This window comes from Acanthopagrus latus, chromosome 6 (genome assembly GCF_904848185.1).
Source record: "Acanthopagrus latus isolate v.2019 chromosome 6, fAcaLat1.1, whole genome shotgun sequence".
In the NCBI taxonomy this organism is placed as follows: Eukaryota; Metazoa; Chordata; class Actinopteri; order Spariformes; family Sparidae; genus Acanthopagrus; species Acanthopagrus latus.
In genome coordinates this window covers 6,787,187-6,803,959 of record NC_051044.1, presented here as the reverse complement: position 1 = coordinate 6,803,959, position 16,773 = coordinate 6,787,187, and the positions used below count along the sequence as shown (strand labels likewise).

General features: G+C 44.0%; 3 protein-coding genes across 8 annotated transcripts in view; 1 reads left to right on the top strand and 2 right to left on the bottom strand.

The window, feature by feature from the left end:
• Positions 1-63: 63 nt before the first annotated feature.
• Positions 64-3,387, top strand: c6h1orf158 (chromosome 6 C1orf158 homolog). The gene is made up of 4 exons (XM_037102121.1): positions 64-311; positions 871-981; positions 1,346-1,523; positions 2,933-3,387. The coding sequence occupies exons 1-4, from the start codon at positions 201-203 to the stop codon at positions 3,226-3,228; spliced, it is 696 nt and encodes a 231-aa protein (XP_036958016.1). The 5' UTR covers positions 64-200; the 3' UTR covers positions 3,229-3,387.
• Positions 3,388-3,539: 152 nt separating this feature from the next.
• klhdc7a (kelch domain containing 7A) lies at positions 3,540-7,584 on the bottom strand. The gene has a single exon (XM_037102115.1). The coding sequence runs from the start codon at positions 7,461-7,463 to the stop codon at positions 5,190-5,192; it is 2,274 nt and encodes a 757-aa protein (XP_036958010.1). The 5' UTR covers positions 7,464-7,584; the 3' UTR covers positions 3,540-5,189.
• A 3,390-nt stretch (positions 7,585-10,974) lies between these two features.
• Positions 10,975-16,773, bottom strand: part of igsf21a (immunoglobin superfamily, member 21a) — a 333,921-nt gene continuing 328,122 nt past the window's right edge. For all 6 annotated transcript variants that reach the window (XM_037101112.1, XM_037101113.1, XM_037101114.1 and 3 more), the window contains one exon: positions 10,975-12,259. In XM_037101112.1, the coding sequence (XP_036957007.1) occupies positions 12,183-12,259 (77 nt within the window). In that variant the 3' untranslated portion in view covers positions 10,975-12,182. The remainder of the gene's footprint in view (positions 12,260-16,773) is intronic.

Here is a 16,773-nt window from a genome sequence, read left to right as displayed (position 1 = left end):
CATTTGCTTCCAGGATGCTCTGCTTGCCTTCCCTTTCAGTGTTTGCCGTAGCCATGGCAACAGAGCTCTTCTATTTCCCCTGCACTGCCTGTGCTATTATGGAGCCAGGTGAAACCACCTACATGCTGTTTGATGAGCTAACCGTGTCCTAACAGGGCTTCAGACGTCCCCGGTTAGGTTTGTTTGACAGCAGGTAAGGCATGAACCTGAAAGCAGCGGCACCGGATAAGTGGGCCCAAACCGGCTGGAGAATAGAGCAGAAGTATGCAAACAAGGTGCTGTTAGGCAACTGGGCGGAAGACAGGCTTCAGGTGAGAATTTCTGCTTGCTTATTTCACAAAATAAGCAGTTTCTAATTTAAGCACACAACTTAAATCGAGTGTGAGAACACAGACTATGCGTTTTTCATGCTGCCGACACAAAACCTGACGTCATACCGGTGGCAGCCCGCCAAGGGTTTTTGTAGCACCTCAGCTGGTAGTCAAATCTATAGCAAAGTGATTAGGCAGCCTCAGTTCAGCTACATCAGCACAGCCTCCTGGTGGGAGAGGCCTGAGCTGGAGACTAATTGCATTGACGTGAGGTTCGGCCACGGGCTGCTGGTTCAGGATCTGAGAGGAGAAATGACTTAAGGAATACTGTACAACAGTGTGGATCGATATTGAAGTGTGAGCTTTGCTGATCCTCATGCTGGGCTCATTGCTCAAGTCCCCACATATCTCCCCCCGCCTACCGTCCTCTCTCCTCACTCCTCTTTCCTCTCTCCTCACTCCTCTTTCCTCTCTCCTCACTCCTCTTTCCTCTCTCCTCACTCCTCTCTCCTCTCTCCTCTCTCCTCTTTGCGGTGCCTGTTTATTCTGTCTGACATAGTTCACTCGGGAGCCAAAGACAGACAACAGCACCAATCGTGTGGACTACCGGCCCCACTGGGACTTCAAGCCAGACGTCTCTGAGAGAAGATCTGCCCTGCTGAGAGCTGAGGTCAGCCTTTAACTGCTCTTTCATGGCATTAACACCAATTGAACGCCTGCCACAGCCCTGCGAGTCAGGGCTTTCTTCTCCAGATTGTGGCCACTTCTGCATAATATTGACGGCCGAGATAAAGGCCAGTGATAAAACTCTGTATGAAAGCAAGTTTCTGGTCGGACTCAGCAGTCATGAAGAATGCGTAAAATCATCAGTCCTACTGGGCACTTAGAGGCTAGTTAGAGCAATTTGCTGCTGTCACACAGTGAGCCTTTTGAAGATTATTGTAAAGGAATAGGTCATGCCCTCTATATCTTAATCCAGCAAAAGGCCTATGCATATAGGCCAAGTCGAAGCTACTGTGTATTGTCTCTTCCAGGGGCTTCCATCCAAGTTGCTGTTTGCCCACCATGCCCCACCATCCTCTCATTACTTGGTCACGCATTATGAAGAGAGCTACGGGCATAAGCACACCAATGCTTTGCCCACTCTGCGACCCTGGCATCCAGACAGCGGCTCGACATGGCAGCTTGAGAGGTCTGACCGGCCAATTTCTGGTAAGACCACAGTTTAAAGTGCCATGCCACCACCGCCTGACGGTACAGATTAAAACTGGGAAAATACAGTATATTATCAAGTTTTCAGGTACCAGCGCTACGAAATCTAGGGCAAGGGTTACCAAACTTTTTTTTTTTTTTACTTTGGAGGGCCAAAACTGAAACTTGAAGGTGGACTAAAAGCAAACACCTGTATTGTTTTGTTAATGTGAACAGACAACTTTCTTCCCCCAAGTGTTCTGAAGTGCTTTTATTACTGCATCGCTTCTATTTTACCTTGGAGTGTCAATTACCAACAACACAGGACAAAACATACTTTTATCCATTCATGTAATGCCAGGCTGCCTTGCCTGACTAGATTGCCAGTCAGCCTTCATTTTTCCTGGGAGTTTTCGTACCCAACAGTAGACAAAAATCACACTGATGAAAGCGAGGTTCACAGGGTGCCAATTTAAACTGCGATGGTGTCATTATTCTATAGCCTCTTCATTGCGTAGCCAACATTTACTTCATGATGATATACTGAAGCAAAAAAAGTATATATCTATTGCCATTTTAAAAAATGTAAGGGTGCAAAGCATACGAAGAGTTCACCCACAAATAAAATCCAGTCCTCATCTACTGACAACCATGACGATGAAAAAAATAGGGTTGCAGCATTTTCCTAAACAACCGAAGTAGCTGGGGACTTTTTAAAACCATTAAACTGCTCCCTACAGATCCTCCGGCGTAATCCGAGTCTCCTGAATCCCTGAGATCCCACATTAGTTTGAAAAGACAATATTTACACCCTAATGTGGGTAGAGCCTACTGCACCCACTTCTGATGGGCTGCACGCTAACACTTGTAGTTTAACAGCCAAAGTGAAGATTTTGACTTTAACACGATGGTGAATGACGATTTTTCAAATCAATTTGGGATATCAGGGTTTCTGAGGGCTGGGATTGCACCAGACAAGCTGTAAGGAGCCATTTTATGTTTATTTTCTGCTGTATTTTAGTCACCATGTACTTCAAATGCCACCATGTACTCTGCCTGCCGCTCAGATTATGCAAAAACGATAAATTTTTAGGGATCCCACATAATTAAAGACGAATTTCCTCCACACAAAACAAACAGTGTGAAAAAGCCATTCATTGCTCAGAAAAGCTCCTTTGCCAGAAACATCTGACGCTCCTTTTGGTGGCCAACTTTCGGCCCGTGGGGCTCTGCTTTGAACAGCCCTGGTCTGGAGCAAACATACTTCAGCGCATTAAATTTTGTATGGACGAAACACATCAGCAGTTGTGCTCATGAACAATTAAATCTGGGTGGCCCCAGATGCCTTTTATTGTTCCAAATCACTCACCAGTGTAATTAATGGCTGCAGTAACATGGTAGTTAACTTTCTCTTCTGGGTTCCTTTACAGCCCTTCAAACCGGCTCTGGCCCTCTGCGGTCCACAAAGCCCCGTTTGGAAAAGCAGCAGTCACACCTCCCATCACTGACCGTGTACAGGTCAGCATACCAGAGGCAACCACTTAGTTCCTTCTGCCAGCGCCACTTTTCCAGGGCTCCACGCGCGCTCTCCAGCCACCTGCACGCAGCCAATCACAACAACAAGGACCTGGACCTGAGAGGGCGCTCGCTGTTACAAATCCCGGATCCCGGTTCCGGTCGGTGTCCACAATCACAACAGGCTCAGAGGCGACACTGTCGCTCTTGAATTGCCTCACATGCTGCTTGTTAATTTAGAGGCAGTGATCAAAGTGGTGCGGCTTTGAGGTTCCACTTTTCAGTCAGCCTCGTGAAAAAAAAATGTAACAGAACAGAACCATTTGGGAAATCAAAAGGAATTTAAAAAAATTAAACATGATTCTCATTATGTCGTCGTGAGGACTACAGACAGTTTACTGTGTGTTGTGTGCTGATTTACAACAGTGTTTATATGTGTGTGTGTGTGTGTGTGTGTGTGTGTGTGTGTGTGTGTGTGTGCAACAAGCAGAAAAGTGGGGGCTATAAATTATGTCCGCCCCTTCCGGAGGATAATTATATGCAAATTCTTCCTCTCTCCGTACAGTTAATGTCTGAAACTCAGAGTGGGCTGCTAGTGTTACCCTAGATACTCTGTGGGGGGAGAAAAATATCTGAGAATGATGAGAACTTTAAAAAAAAGAGAAAAAAAAAGTGTTGATGCCAGAACTAACCTGAGTATTCAGGCAAACCAGAAGCCATGAGTCATCCAAGGCAACATCTGAAGGGACACGTCTAACTCTCATTCCATTAGGTGTTTAGTTGCAGGGAATCAAAGTGTTTAATTAGGATGAATAAAAGATGCTTATGGTTGATGGTCAACCATCTGCGTCCGCCTCCCCGCCTGCCTGCTGCCTGCTGCCTTACAGTGCAGCTGAAGCCCTCTGTTTCACACACTGTTCGCTAGTTAGTCACTCTGCTGTGCTGCTGATGCCTGTGTGTCACATGACGTCTCTGTGTTTTGTTGGAAGTCTCGGGCTTAATATATCTGACCCGGAGCACTGCTGTGGTTGCACCGTGAGCCACATGATGGTGCTATAGCAGCATGTCACTCCCCGGAAAAAGCTGTCAGTGTGTCTTTGAGGTCCTCGGTGTTACAGTGTGTACAGTGAAAGATTGCAAATGAGCAAACAATGAGGGGTTTTATTTGTATCACCCTTATGCATATTTCCATCGTTAATGTAATTGCCTAAACGTTTAGAAAAAATAAAAAAACAGTTGTGTTTGGATTGCTGTGTGTTCTTCTGTCACTGGTTATCATCAGCCGCACCGATACTGGAACAGACATGTGGATTAATACCAGTAATTGTGGATTAATAGCCAATGAATGACAAATTGATGTATTTCTTTGATGTTTATGAAGCAATAGATGACAAAAAAACAAAGAGGCTCAGATGTCAAAATGAAAAAAAAAACAAAACAGTCAGCTCAGTCAAGATTAAAACAGATGGCTACCAAAGGAGAATGGCTCAAATTATAAAAATAACTGCAAGTCTGAGTGTTGGAAGAGTTTCAAAAGTAAAGACGAATGCTTTTACAAGCACACCTATTTATAATGTAAGACAAACCCATTTATACCCTGTCATACTTAAAGAGCAACTGTAGATAATTGCATTGTATCCAGGCCACTGTGTAAGTTATACTTGTGCCCTACACGGCGCAGCAGTGATACATTATCGCTATATTGCCCAATCTCTGTAATGCGTTAGAGCTGAATGAACTCATTTACTTCTAGTCTTACTTATGAATTATCTTTATACCGAAAGAGGTTAAGCATCTGGGATGATATAAAACTGAGTTAATGGCAGGAAGGAGTGGCAAATCAAGAAGCAAACAGTTTACATGGCAGCACATCCTGCGTAAATCTAGGCAAACAATAGTTTGAATACCATTGAGAGTCTCATACTTCACGTCTACTGCCGGGAGCCGAGACATAAGAAACACATTTCTTTGTGTAATACCCAATCCAGCCAAATAAAGAAACAGAAGCTTGGTGGGAAGGTGATCTTAGTAACACTTGAGAGAAATGACAACACCGTGGTTACAGTTTTTGCAGCATTTGGGGTTGAGCATGAACCCACTCAGTCAATGAGAAACTTGTAGGGATACTCCGTCACCGCCTAATCTCATCATCGATGAAAAACTGAGTTCTTGTTAAACGCTGGTCTGCCGGGGCTTCTTATCAGGGAGCGAGAGGACAAAGGGGAAAAGTATGCCCTTTGCCGCGGAGAGGACACTCAAATTCTCATCCATGAAAGCAGGAGAGATTTCATCAGCCTCAAACCTCATGGTGAACTGGCGGCAAATACAAAAGATCATGTCGTCCATTGTGACACACTGGAAGGCCGGGCAGTGCTGAAGCCGCTTGGAGCTGCACTCGTACCACAGCCGAGCCACTGTATGGTAGCGGTACACGCTGACACCCAGCAGCGGGTTGGTATCAAAGCGATACAGAAATCTCCCCACAGCGACCATGTCTGCAGTCCTGTCTTTGCTGCTGAGTAACAGACCCTTCCTCCAGGCGTTGGTTTTGGGGCTGTAGCGCAGGAGCATGTATCGGAGCGTTCCCCCGGAAACGAAAAGCTCTCCGTTGCACACCGTGACGTGATGCGCCACAGCAAACGTATCATTAGGCAGTGGAGCCACAAATGTCCATCTGTCCAATCGCGGGTCATAGCGCTCCACTGAGGAAAGGCACTCCCCTCCGATGGCGTAGATGTAGCCCTCCAGAGCTGCCAGTTTGCAGCGTGGCCTGGCTTCATTCATAGGACTGATCTCCTTCCAAATGGATGTCAAAGGATTGTAGCAAAACACTCGCTTTGAGGGTGTCATTTCTCTGTCTGTGCCTTGGCAGCCCACTGCCACAAATAAGTAGTTATCCATTGTGCACATGGCACATGCTTTGGAGATGACCTCCTGTGGGATGAGGCAGAGTGTATGCCAGGCGTCTTTGTAGTCATCATAATAGTACACTGCACTGGATGTCCTCCTCTGCTCTGTCTCTGCCGTCTGACCTGCTGCGCTCCTCGCCCAGTCCTGAGGGTCCATGTCTGCCGCCATGACGAACCTTCTCCCTCTCATTCTCTGCTTCTGGATTCGTTCCCGCTCCCCAGCCATCAGCCGCCCATAAAGGTTGGGCTCCCTGAGCACCTGCAGGTAGTTGTCTGACATGACTCCCAGGGCTGCTTGCTGCACAGAGGTCTGCCCGTGTTTCTTAGCCAAGTACAGCGTCTCCACACAGTTACCCAGATCAAGTTGACTCCTCAACTTTTCAAAATCTATGCTGTCAAGGGCTTTTGCTGGAAGGTGTAGAAACGGAGCCCCTGCTACTGTCTCTAGATCTGCCCCCTCCCTCAAATTAGGCTCTTTGCTGTCTGTCGAACTAAAGATCATAGTGTGAACAGAGATGGTCTCTTCGTTGGTTGAGACCACAGTGTGAGTCATTTGAGTCGAGGCTCTTGATGTTAGAGAGGGGATGGAGAGCTCAGACTGCTCAGCTGCAGACAGATAGCTCTCCTTGCGTAGGAGTGCGGGCCTTGCGGGGTGCCTCAGCTTGAGGCTTCCCAGTGCGGACGAATCCTCAGCAGTTCTTTGTGGTAAAACCAGATCACGCATAATGATGGGGCTCAGAGACGAAGGAGATTCTGTAGGGCTGCTGCCACGACTCCCAAACTCCCCTGGGCTTGACTCAGAGTTTCTCTCAAAATGACCCGGCATAGTATTTGAGTCTGTAATCGAGTGAGAGCAAGATTCCACAAAATAATCATATATCTTTCCGCGCACAATCTGGTCTCCTGTTCCTTCCAGCACCACGTTCGCATCCTCCACTTTGATCTCCGCCTTGGAGAGGAAGCTGGAGTAAGCCCCCTGGCGTTCAAAGTCCTGCCTTAACTCCCTGCCGACACCCACGCTGCCCTCCAGCTTCTGCAAAAAGCACGGGGAGCGGCGCCCCGTTGTACTGGCCATCCCACTCTCTGTTGGATGAGGAAGGTTCAAAGCAGATCCAAATGAAATATTACTGGTGGCAACCTCTGTCGGCTTCTGATGAGTGAAGATCTCTCCTTTCAAGCAGATAGCTTTGTCACCGTGTGCATCCTCATTCTTTTCAGCCTGGCTTGGTGTTTCCTCGCTGTTGTCAGATGTCTGGTCGTCAGTGGCTGAGGATGTGTGCGAGGGCCTGGGTTGCTCGGCTTCAACACCGGTGTCGGGCTTTTGCGAGTTCTGACAGCGGAGAGTCGTCTTGCAGTTTTGGCAGGTGGCATTTTCTGTCTCTTTGTTGTCTTTGACAGAGGCCTGAATTTTCTTCGCATCCCTGGAGGTGTAAAACCTGTAGGCCCAAGACACCAGCAGCACCGCAGCCACCGAGAGGCTCAGCTTCAACAGCAGCTGCATGTCGACCTGGACTCCCAAAAGCTCTGCGATGGGCATAGCTGTAGCAGTGATGGTGGGGACGACTGGTTGACTGATCCTATTGAATGTTACTCTCGATGCGTCTCAGCTGACGGTAGCATGCTGTCTGGCTTTCATTGTCTAAGAGCTGCTGTGATCTGATGACTGCGTCTGTTGCCCGAAGGATCAAGTGGAAAGTGATACCTGTAGAGGAGCTATTTGCATCCCTGGCTCTGGAGAGGCGGAGCACTGGTCATGCACCACCTGTGTCGAGGCAGATGCAGATTCAAAACCCATACACAGAATATGTAAATACCACATAGATCAATATTTGTTTATGCAACAGTCTGACTCACACAAGTTTTTTTTTTTTCTCTCCCTAATGTCTTCAAAAAACTTTCTGAATAAACTCTAATCCAAACTTTATTTGAGCCATCTTGTTGTTGTTGCTGCAGCTTTCACTCTGTGTTTGTGTGAAAAGGAGTGGTTCAGGTCACGCTCTTTAATGCCAATTTCTGAAAATCTCCGTGAAATATTATGATAGATCACACCCCTTAACTCGCTCAGACACATGGCTGGAGCTGCGGGAGGAAAACATGGTTTGAATAAGGGGTGGGGAGTGATGATAGGTGACATTTATCAAATACTTAATAACCAGGATACATCTGTTTGCACAGCCATGCCACAGATCAAAGGTCCTTCTCTGTGCCAGAGCAGATGCTTAAATTGCTCTCTCTAAAGAGAAGCTCAAGACTGCTGCCCAACAACGAAATGGCAGGCAGTCACTTGGTATTATGAACACATGGAACTGTGAATAATACAGATAACCGTCTGAAGAATCCCAGATGACAGTGTCGTTCATTTCCATATGCCAGACATACATCTGTGTCGCATGGGAGCAGTGTCACTCAGTCACTTGCTGTCAGGCTGTCGTTTGTGTTGCTGATAACACGCTCGAGCGAGGCTGCGGTCAACAACAGGACAGTGTTTATTTTAATAGCACTCTGTGGAGCATTTGAAAGGTGCGTCACGAGGAGAGGCATACAGAGGGGTGTGTCAGGTGTTGTAGCTGACATGGGGACTGTTTGGTCATCTGATAGCTGAGCCTTGCAGACGACATAAAGGAAACCGGATTCTGCAAGCATGGCTGACTGCTGAATAATTCACAGCTGGGCCGGAGAGGCAGCCTCTTATCCTCACCACTGCTCCCAGCTCAGGTGAACTATTCAGACAGCGCTGAGAATGAAAAAAAAAAGAAAAAGAAATGTGATTGTCAGCCATGTGCATTGTTGTAGGGAGGTACCTTCGCCTCTTTGTGTACCAGCCATCATAGGTGTGCAACATGCTACTGAACAAGAACAGAGCACACAAAAGGCACATTTTTAAACAGGTGTTTGCTGCTTTTTTTTTCTTCTCCTGATTAGTGAAGCATGGCAGGCAGCAGAGGGCTGTAGAAAAAAAAAAAGCGATGTAGCCGAGGTAGGCTCAAAGTTTATCCATAAAGGTCATCCAACGTTCTTACAAAGAAACTTAAACAGCACTGGTTTACAGTATGCGAACAAATGTGCACACAAAAAGCCTGCTCTTGTTATCATGTTGTCAATAATTATGGACAATCACTGCTGGATGGAAGAATGAAATGCTTCACTTGAGCGGAAACATTTTATAGATGTTATGCCAGTTACGTGAAATGCACATTTATCTTGCAGACATATGTGCACGCACGCACGCACGCACACACACACACACACACACACACACACACACACACACACACACACACACACACACACACACACACACACACACACACACACTCAAACATGCAAAGTTATGATGCACCTCTTCTCCTGGCAAGGTTATATGATGACAATTTGCCCCTTCTCTAATGTGTTCAGAAATGGTGGTGGGCTTGTTTTTCTCTCTTGAATGTGAAGTGAGTTAAAAAGCTAAAAAGCACAGTAGAGCCCCTTGAATCAAAATTAAAATGATAGCTGACTTATAATGCAACACAGTGGGTGGACAAGGATTCATGCACCCAAAAAAAAAAAAAAAAAAAAAAATTAATTCAAAGCACATAGTACAGTCTGTTAATAATGTTTGTGCTATGCAGCTCTCATCTCCAGAATCCGGGAATATGGATTGTACTTTGGCAAGGTGAGCCGATATCCCAAACGGATAGGTCTATCCTCTCCATTCGACTAAGCCTTTAAAAATGTCTCCTCTTACCTCCCACCTGGTTTAAACCATAATCCCTTAATACATGTTGTGTCCTTAGAATAGTTTAAATTGCGATTCTTGTGAAGTCCAAAAAAATGTGGGATTACTTTGCATTAAGCTACTCTTTGCAGTGTCAGGGAGTACAAACTGCAAGCGGTTAACAGCAAAGTCAGAATCTCCTTCAAGTCATGTCAGGGTCTGTTCAATCAGAAATATCTGAAACAAAGTCATTTTTTTGAGGGTTGCGTGAAATTGGGCAGGCATAGAAATGAGTCTTTCTCTCAGCCTACGCAGACTGTCCTTCAGATTCTCCTTTACGGTGAGTTAAGATTAGATACAGTACCACTTCTATATGACCGCAAATGTAATGGTAAGGAGGTGATGCTGTAATTACAAAGCAACTTTTTTTTTTTAATTTCCTGGATATGACCCCCAAATTACCACAATAATTACCCCCCCCCCCCCCGTAATTAATAAGTTTGCCTATGTTTTGTTATCGTTAAAAACAAAAACAGTGACATTTAACTTGAGTTGTGTGAAAAGATATTGTTTGGCATCAGTTGGCAATTAAGTAATTAAATAATTAAGGACGGTAATTGGTGAAAAAGTAAATGGTTAACAAAATTACTCCTATACACAGACCTGCAGAAGGTGGGCAGAAAATAGTTTGTTATTTAAGCTGCAACAACTCATTTCACTTTCACAGCCTGCTGAGGGGACGTTAGACAGAAACTAGTGGGAAGCTTAGCTGCTGTGATGAAAAGATGTTGGCCAGAAACTATCTGGAAATCATCTGCAATTGTTTGCTTAAGTTAAGGGGCTTGCTGAGGGGAAGTTCAACAGAAAACTAGTTGGAAAATCAAACTGCAACAACTCACTTAAACTCAGTGGCCTGCTGAGGGGAAGTTAGACTAATTGGGAACTAAGTGGGTATGATCAGCAGATGTTAGCGAGAAAACAGTTGGAAGTTTGCTGGGAATATATCAAAGACATTACCAGCTATTTATTTACTGCTTATTGGAAAACAGCAGAACATCATTAGTAAGTCACGTCGAGGTAATTTTCATGAGATCTGTGGCATTGTGGTAATTAAGGGGGTGATTTAGAACTTTCAGAAATGTGAAATTAGTGGTAAAAAAGAACCAGTTGCACTAATCCCTGCGACAATCTAGACGTTGAGGTGTGCAATATTACCTGCACCAAGCATGAGAAGGCTGACGATTGCACACGTATACTGCTGAACATGTCGAAACACAGTGATACAAGTAAAGTCAAGGCTTGTAAGTTTTATCATCTCTCCATTTTAATACAGGTGAAATGAAACAAATGCAACAACCCTGTTTACACACGCTGCATCAAGGTGAGCACCTCCCTGGAATGGCTGCTAAAATGATCCTACTAGTACTGTAAATGTCTGGGTAAGAGTTACGTATTGTACACAATGTAGGTCACTTAAGATAGTATGTCACAAGTAAATAACTTGATTACAGGCCAGTGACAATGAGTTGCAGTGCTGTCAATTGCAACACGCCAAAAGGAGAAAGAATCTTCAAACGTCACATGCACCACAACCCCAAAACAGCAGACATATGTTAGATTTTTTTTTTTTCCACTCTGTCCTTGGAGACCTGCCATAGAGATATAAAAAGCCCAAATGAGAAACAGAAAGGCTGTGAATGTGTCCGTTCTTCCAGCCAAGAAGTATCTCTGAAAACAGTGTCGAATGAAGTACAAACAAAGGCGGAGAAGTGAAAACTCCAGCTGTCTCAGCAACCATCCCTCACCCTAACCCATATAACCTCTTTAATTATTTTCAATATTTACACTGATGTACACAAAATACACTCAAAAAGGAGATTTTTTTTTTTTTCTAGTTTCTCAACGCATTTTAAATCCTCTTGTACATTCCGAGCCATCAGAAGAAAAAGGAAATAGGTGTATATTAATAAAAAAAGAATGTTCTCTTGGAGCATCTGTGTCTGTTCCCCCGTGGTTTATCAGCTTGTTGCTAATCAGGTGCATCCCAGGACATGTAACAGACGGGTGTGGTTGATACGGTGGCACAGCCTAAGCCAGTTCCACGTTCACATTTCAGTCAACACCAAATGACACTTTTTGACTCATCAAAATAAAATCCAAAATGCTTTTTTCTTTTCCGTTTCAAATCAACTGATTTTTATTGATCAACAGGCAGACGTGGGACAAGAAACAAAAAGAGGTGTAACTGGGCAGGGCTATATAGGAGGTGGTTATTGTCATGTTCGTCACGTTGTTCTTTTGATATCGTTATCTTGGTTATTATTTTTTGTTACAAAAACAGTGGCGCGTCATCCTGCGGTGGTACTGTTTCCTGATCGACTGACGCATGGAGGGCCTCTTGATGACTGGAGAAGGCTTGCGGGATTCGTGGAAAGTGTGTGTGTGTGGAATGTTGTGTAAGAAGGGCAAGTAATGCGTGTGTGTACGTATGTGTGTGTGTGTGTGTGTGTGTGTGTGTGTATGTGTGTGAGTGGGTGAGAGTGTCTTGGATGAGGGGTTTCACGTCAGTTCCACTGTCACTGTAAGGACAAGTGCCATCCATGTCAATCCAAGCATGTCCATGCGCGAGGCTCCATCTACAGACACAGAAGAGACAGTGAATCAGACAAGAGACACACTCCCTCCGTCTGCTGTTCAATCGATCGGCAAGGTCAGATCTCTCAAACCTGGATTTTAATACAATGATCTATAAGATTTTGACTGGCAAACACAACGAATGTAAAAATGTCCTGGTACATTTCAGAAGGAGAATTTTTATTCATCACATACAATCATACTGAGCACAGCGCTGTGAAACATGTACTCTGCTCTTAACCAGGCGGTGGGCAGCCATCGCTCAGCGCCTGGGGACCAGCTCTTGATCCAAGCCAGAGCCTGGGTCAAGGCCACTGCCTGGAGAATTAACCTAATATACATGTTTTTGATGTGTGTGGAAACTGGACCACCCTGAGGAAACTCACGCTGGCACGGGTTGAACATGCAAACGTCACACAAAAAAGCCCTGAGCCGATCCTGCTGCCAGTGCTTGAACTGACCAAATACTTACATATAGTAATTTAAAGTTCTAGTAATTAGTAACTATTTAAGTTTTTGTAAATAAAACATTTGGCCTGCGGGTCCAGACATTGAAATCCGCCCAGTTGACCGGTTGTGATTTGTAGCTGACATCGTAATACGAAACAGAGGTTTCTTGTCTGAAAGTAGCAGACGATCCAATTAGCGCCGTGGGGGACTTGCAATTAGGCAATCAGTGCCATGGGCAGGACTGAGGCTGTATTCAGAACAAATCCGGAGCGCGCTGAAAGTGCAGGTCTTCCCATTCATTCTAATGAGGTAAGAGCAAAAAAAAAAAAAAGTGCAGCTGGTGTGATGGAAAAGTTATGACTGACTCAACTTTTGGAGGAACACAGCTGGACATCATGTTATGGTGGCCAATCATGTACTAATCGGTGGGGGTTAAGGTTTACAACACAAACGGGCCACGGAGTGACGCTCCCACACTGCTGCACCACCCTGAGGTGTTGGGCTGCAGGGCCAGATTTGGTCTGAATCCAGTGTAGTGCTGTTTTCATGCTGTTGTCAAGCTATGTGCTGGAACCAACGTAGTGGAGTAACTATTTTAACTTTAATATTACAATGACCAGATAGCAATGTAATGAAAATGGCAACCGCTATCGACGAGATACACAGTAGTGAGAGAGTAATGCTGTGTTCAGACCAAACACGACGCAAATTATTCACGCCTCGATATCGCTTCCAATCGCAGCTCAACGCTGTGTCACGAAAGCCTGTTGGTGTTCACACTGAACGTCATGACGTTCATGCCGCTGATTTCTGAACGTTGATGATAACAGTCATTACTCATGTTTGTCTGTGGACACCTTGAGCTGTACGATAACACAACTACTCGTACTGCGTCAGAACAAATAAGACGCTGTCGTGGAGGGATGTGAGCCAGAAGGTCAGACTACCTGGTAAGTCATGTCTGCACAGCACAGCTCTGATCAATCTGAACTCCATTCAGGGAACAAGCATTTTAAAAGTTGTTTGCTTGTTGTCTGGCCGACAGACCTGACGAAGTGTGAATTGAGGCTTTTAACAAGGTGGCATTGTGATGTTACTTCGGCATCCTTCTGTTCCATTCACTGCTGTTAGATCACAGAGAAATCACTTTGTTTTAGGTTCATGTTGATGTGCCGCGCATTTGTGGATATTTCTATCGCATTGTGCTAGTAGGAGAACGGTGAAAAATCAAAATCAAAATCAAATCCCAAAGATAAAACTCATGCGAGTAACACAACGCAAATATTTTTCAATGCATCAATTTTTTTTAAAATGAGATCATCGCTCCACATAAAAGCAATCAAACCTTCACTGTGAACACTCTAAACATGTCTGTATTTCATGTATTCTGCTAAATTCACTTGGCAGATGATTTTACAATACCATAATTGAATTTAACCTAAAGCTATTGATATATATTCTCTTTGTGTGGGAAGTTTACTTGAAGTTACACTTCTGTCTTAGACTGGATTTGTGGTGACTCGATGACCGTCATGTTCATGATAAAGACACCAGATAAACCTTCTTTCTCTCAGAGCATTCATTATTGGAAAAATGTTGTTGTTCTTTGAAGTGCCCAATAATGATATGCAGTCAAGTCGATTTTATTCATGTGGCCCGATATCACAAATTGCCTCGAGGGGCGTTACAATCTGTACAGCATATGGCGCGCTCAATCGTTAGACAGTTGACGTGGATCAGGGAAAACTCCCCATTAAAGGTTTTTTTTTTTGAAAACAAATGGGATAAACCTCAGCAAGAGCAACGGAGGACAGACATGCAATAAATGTCTACACAGAACAGACCAACAAAACAGAATTACAGTTACATCTATCGGGATGAGGACAAAAAGACGGATTGTATATATGAAGAATATGGATCCTGAAGGACGTGGATGTCTATAAACAGCAAAGGTATATGACAACACCGGTGTCCCCACATGGCCTCTGGTGCATTTCAGACAAACACAAAGACTATATTTCTTTCCCAATATTTGAAGAGTGCACAGATAAAGTAAAATGACGAGTGAAGCCCTGTTTTTTATTTCTTTATGTGTCGGACTTGTTGTTCTTATGCCCACGGCGGGGACACTACATTATAGCGGCGATGATCAGCAGAGACAGCAGCTTTATTCTGCCATTGTTTTCTGTAGCTCCCTCGTGGACACCAGATGGAGAGAGGCGGTAGAAACTGGAGCTGCTGTGGGAGGGAAGTTGTGACCGGCTGTGGGTGTGGTTTTGCTGACATAACCAACAGTTTGCTCAGACTATGCCAAGTTTGTTGACACACCAGCGATCACAATGTGGAGCTGACCACAGCAGGGACTCATTAGTTCCTGGGCACGATGTGATATCAGCGTGTTGGTTTGCTGGAACATCATAACTAATGTTGCTCCAGGGACCTCATTGAAACTGACCAATTACATTTTTTGTAATGACATGGCTTAGCAACCCGGGGAAAAGGATTTTTTTAAAAATGTGCGCATGGGAGAATTTAGTGTTTCAAACTAGGGATATCAATTTCAACCAATTTCTTTCATCGATAGCTGGCTGCCTTGACAACCGATTATCAGTTAATCATTCATAATTTTGGAAAAATGTTTGTAGGCTACATTAATAATTAGAAAAAACACATGACGTGAACACCGTTGTTTGAATAAGTAAAGAAATAACACAGCGCGATAACTTAACGCAGTGCTCCCGTCTGACTCTAACTGGTCCAACAAAAATCCAACCTGATACTGAGGCTACAAAATGACTAAAATGTAATAATATCAGTTTGTATCAAATGTCTCTTTGTGTTTTTAAAATGACAAATTACTTGTGTTTTCAATTAAATAGAATATTTGATAAGCAAGTAAATTCCTAAAGGCGATTAACTGTTTAATCATTAATCACTGACACTACTATTTCAAACATATGTTTAGTATTGTCAAAAGGTCTATTTAACCTCAAACCTTGTTTGCCTAAACGTAACCAAAGAAAGTTTAACCAAACAGCTGCAGAAAACTGAAACGAAATGGTAACTGACAGATGAAGTTTGTGTCAAAATAACACGTGGACGGTATAATATGTTGCAAAGAGGATCCAGACCCCAGTATCTCGAGTGAGAGTCTTGTTCACGAACCAGCTCAACCATAATAACCTGCTCTGGGTTCATTTTTTAGATGCTGTTTTGTAAGTTTAATTAATGGTGCTGGAGTCAACATTAATTACAATGTTCCAGAAACAACACCAACATGAAACGCAAAGCTATTACATCACAGCAACGTGATTGGTCAGTTTTAATGATGATCCTGGAACAACATTAATCAGATTCAAGGAGTGGTTAGACGAGTGGTTCCATAACGGAATAAACAAGCTGTTCTCAGCGGAAAATGATCCCAGAACACTGTTAGAAGCTGGAGAGGTGGCAGGGTCCGCCAAACAAAAACAAAGTAAAACAGTATGAAGTTGTGTTGTCCTTTAAGATCAGCTTGTTTATTCTTTTATTCCATTAAGAAAATCAAGAGAGTTGGTTTATCTAGTTTGTTTAGGCATCAAAAATCAGTCAGTGGAAATCTTTTTCCTCTGATTATGTTGTCCCGAAAACTACACAGTGCTCCTTTAACTTAACAGCTTGAAGGTGCTTTTATTGATTTCATCATATTGATTGTATTCTTCCCTGTACCTTGTGAACTTGTCTGTATTTGTATGTATTTATCTTTATTATCGTTTTGCCTATAAAGGACACTGAATAACCTCTGTGTATGATAACGTGCTGCAGGAATAAACTTTGCCTCACTCCCAACTCATCAGCTACGGCACCTTTTTGTCAGTGACACTGTAGGCATGAAACTGTCATAGTTTGATTGGGTTTAGGAAATCATCCTGCTTTGTCTAAAACAAGAATGTAAATTCAGTTCACAACAAGTCAGATTTGACTTTTGGTTACCACCCTGACCTGCTCCAGATATTAGGTGGGCCACTGCCCAAGCAGCCATATTCGACTCACTGGGAGGTAGAATAGGCTGTTGATTCAGTCCAGT